The 3847-nt window shown below is 44.4% G+C and overlaps 1 protein-coding gene across 1 annotated transcript; it reads left to right on the top strand.

Annotated features, from left to right (window-relative positions):
- Positions 1-3100: 3100 nt before the first annotated feature.
- Positions 3101-3490, top strand: LOC137935302 (uncharacterized mitochondrial protein AtMg00860-like). The gene has a single exon (XM_068779976.1). It carries the CDS (start codon positions 3101-3103, stop codon positions 3488-3490), a length of 390 nt encoding a protein of 129 aa, XP_068636077.1.
- The last annotated feature ends 357 nt before the right edge of the window (positions 3491-3847 follow it).

Here is a 3847-nt window from a genome sequence, read left to right as displayed (position 1 = left end):
GTTTTCAATTTTCATGTAATTGATTTGGTTTGATTTTGGTTTGGTTTGGTTTACAATTTATTTGGCTTGAACCAGTGACCCAAGGGTCTGAAGTGTATTTGGCGTCCTCAACCTTATTTAAGGGGATGGCTAGGTTAGTGAAACGCAGCGATTGATTTATTAAATTAGCCTAGAGTAATTTAGATAACATGTCGAGAGATCTTTCAAGCTCTCCCACTTTTTCCCCAAATCCCCTTTCTGGATTTCTTCTTACATCACTCCATCAATCTATCTCTACGTCAAGCAAGGCAATGGAAGGAAGATAAAAGAGGAGAGTGACAAGATCCATGGCTTGTGAGGATCCTAACACTTCAGCCTCCTCTTCATCACGAGCAAGAAGAGAGGGCTTTCATCTCTCTTTTCGAGTCAGAATTGAGAGATTTCTTCTCCTACATCACGAGCAGCATCAAGTAGGTATCTTTCTAGCATTGAGTCCAACAAGAATCCAAGAAGGAGCTTCCCAATGTAGGCTAAGGGCTACCCAAGCTAGGACTACAATCCTAGCACGAGCAATAGCAAGAAGAGGAGTGAAACCCTCTTTGCCGTGGTCAAGAAAAGGTAACCCTTTCCCTATACCCTTCGCATTTATCATATCTGGGTTCTCGACCTCTACCGAGCATCATATTACCTTCATCAAAGAGAGTGTTTACCACTTGATCAAGATCAATCCAAGAAAGGGTTTTCTCTGACCTCACCGAGTCCAGCAGCATACCCACAATGCTGGAGCCTTAGATCCCTTGCCGTGTTACTTGATCCATGACCTGGGACCGTAACAACTTGGTATCAGAGCAAGGTTACATGGGGGATACATCCAACAATGAAAAACTTCAAACCAGGATGCCAAAGATGGAGGATAGCATGGAGGCAGCACAACCACTATTGGGAATAGTTTGTGGTTTGGCATTAGAGATGAAGCAAATCAGTAGCATAATATCTGATCTATGGCAGAGAGATAGCATAGCCCAGAGACGAGGGAGGTGACTCAACCGTACAACCGGAGAGGGGAGCAGTGGGCTGGGTGCTCTACTCTCCAGGGACAACAGAATGGAGGCACAATACCAAGGTACACAAAATTAGATTTTCTTACTTTTAATGGATCAATGGATCCCTTAATTTGGTTGCTTAGATGTGAGAAATCTTTTTTTAAATCAAGGGACTGCTGAGTGGGATAAGGTGCAACTAGACTCCTTCATATGATAGATGAAACCCAGTTATGGGTTCACCAGGTGGAACTAGAGAGACCAGTGTAGGATTGGGGTGAATTTAAAAACTTATGCACAAACTTTGGCCCTCCCGCCCACAGCAACCCCTGGGAGATTTAGTCCTATTGAGACAAACTAGATCGATTGAACAGTATCAAAAATAATTCCAAGAAAAGTTGGCTCATGCTGGCAGGTTGGTACGGGTCTACCAGCAGGTCTCCTTATTCACAGCGGGTCTCCATGAATCTCTGAGGATAGAGGTTGAACTCCTTTTCCCACCTAATTTGGGTCGGGCAATGAATTTTGCCCAGGTAATGGAACAAATACAACGGTTGCAGCAACGTAAGCCGGGTTGGCAAGGTGAAAGGAACACATCCTCCACTTGGCAAGGGCGCTTCCATAAGTCGTCTCAGGTGACAACCCCTGCATTACCTTCCTCCAGACTGATTCTGAATACGGCTCCAGTAGCCGATACACGCTCTAGTAATTCCCCACCACAATATATAAAAAAATTAACAAGTGCGGAGATGGCAGAACGGAGGTCCAAGAATCTATGCTACAACTGTGATGAAGAGTATTGGGTGGGATTCCAATGTAAAAGGTTATTTTGGCTCGAAGTGGATGAATCAGACGATATAGAGGAGACGGATGATATTTTTGAGGAGGAACCACCGGCGATTTCTTTGCATGCTATTACTGGGCAGATATCTGCCAAAACTATGTAAGTCCGAGCTCTAGTCCTAGACCAGGAACTCATGGAACTAGTGGATTCAGGCTGTACACACAATTTTTTGAGCTTAACAGCAGCGCAACATCTTCAGTTACAGATCCTTCCTCATCCGATAACCACCGTGTTAGTGGCCTATGGGGAGAAAGTCCCTAGCTATGGGATCAGTAAGGCAGTAACTTTTTCCATTGGCTCTACTTTATTTAATCCTGATTTTTTTGTCATACCCTTGGCTGGCTTTGATATGGTGTTAGGCATTAAATGGTTGCAAACATTGGGACCCATTCTGTGGGACTTTACGGCTTTAACTATGAACTTTGTGTTGGCCGGTAGTCAAGTGCTTTTGCAGGGCTATCAGGTGGACAGGGCCCACCACATCCACACCATCCACACACAGGACCCCCCGGACAGTACTGTTGATAATCTGGTAGAGGAGTTCTCTGACCTCTTCCATGAGCCTTCGGGATTGCCTCCCTTGAGGCACTATGACCACAGGATCTGTCTAAAACCAGGTTCCGATGTGGTGGTAGTTCGTCCATACCGGTACCCACACCTTCAGAAGGATGAGATTGAGCGATAGTGCCTAGAGATGTTACACAGAGCCTTATTCGTAATAGTTGATCCCCGTTCTCTTCACCCGTCTTACTTGTGAATAAACATGATTGAATCTGGACGTTTTATGTTGATTATCGGGAGTTGAACGTTCAGACAGTGAAGGATAAGTTTTCAATTCCGGTTGTGGAGGAGCTCCTGGATACATGGATCGTGGATATTTTCTAAATTGGACCTATGGTCGGGATATCATTAGGTCCGTATGCACCCCTTCGATATCGAGAAGACAGTGTTCCGCACGCATCATGGTCACTTTGAGTTTGTGGTCATGCCGTTCGGGTTATCAAATGCACCCTCCACCTTTCAAGATCTGATGAATGAGGTATTTAGCCCCTATATTTGTAAGTTTGTTCTTGTTTTTTTTTTATGATATTCTCATATATAGCAAGTCCACCGATGAGCATTTGCGCATTTTTTTTACCTACTACAAGCACATCAGGTCTATTTGAAGAAATCCAAATGCTCCATTGCAACTTCACATGTTGCTTATCTAGGCCATATTATATCACATGCAGGAGTCATGGTTGACCATGAGAAGATTCAAGTAATTAAGGATTGGCCTCAACTGCAGTCTTGCTCCGCTCTACGAGGATTTTTGGGTCTAGCGGGGTACTACCCTAAATTCATTCAGAATTACGGTCCATTGGCTGCTTCCTTAACCGGTCTTCTAAAGAAGAATTCCTTTCAGCAGAATGAGGCAGCCACAGAGTCATTTGAGGCCCTCAAAGCAGCTCTTGGTTCCACCCCCGTCCTACTGCTTCCTAATTTTGAAGATTTATTTGTGGTTGAGTGTGACGCCTCTGGTGGAGGCAGTGGAGTAGTCTTACAACAGCAGTCTGTTAGGTCCCCTCACCATCAATCGAGTTACCCAACAATCACTCCTACCTTCCAGGTTGATGTGCGACTTTGAAGGGGATTTGGAGTTCTTTGATCGACCTATTGCTATAATAATTGAGTTGACGAAGGGAGCTCACCCTGGACCTCGTTAGGGAAAGGGAGAATCCGACTTTGATACAACTAATTGGATTAATCCTTGATTTTCATATAGACTACCGTTCTTCTTATCCCCTCAAGTGCCATGACGCTTACACTTTTCAAGACATGCTCAAGCCATGATGTTTACACTTCTCAAACCACACACTACCCAACTATGACGCTTATACTTCCCAAACCCTAATGCTAACACTCCCTTGCCTTGACGAACCCCACACTAATCACTCAAAATTACAATAGACCCAACCCTTAACTTAATTTGAAAGTGACACCC

The sequence above is a fragment of the Aristolochia californica genome, unplaced genomic scaffold (genome assembly GCF_029961685.1).
Source record: "Aristolochia californica isolate CCGP_79_NKW_82.1479 unplaced genomic scaffold, dmAriCali1.0.hap1 SCAF_6, whole genome shotgun sequence".
In the NCBI taxonomy this organism is placed as follows: Eukaryota; Viridiplantae; Streptophyta; class Magnoliopsida; order Piperales; family Aristolochiaceae; genus Aristolochia; species Aristolochia californica.
The sequence above is the reverse complement of the archived record's forward strand: the minus strand, read 5'-3'. Positions and strand labels throughout refer to the sequence as shown.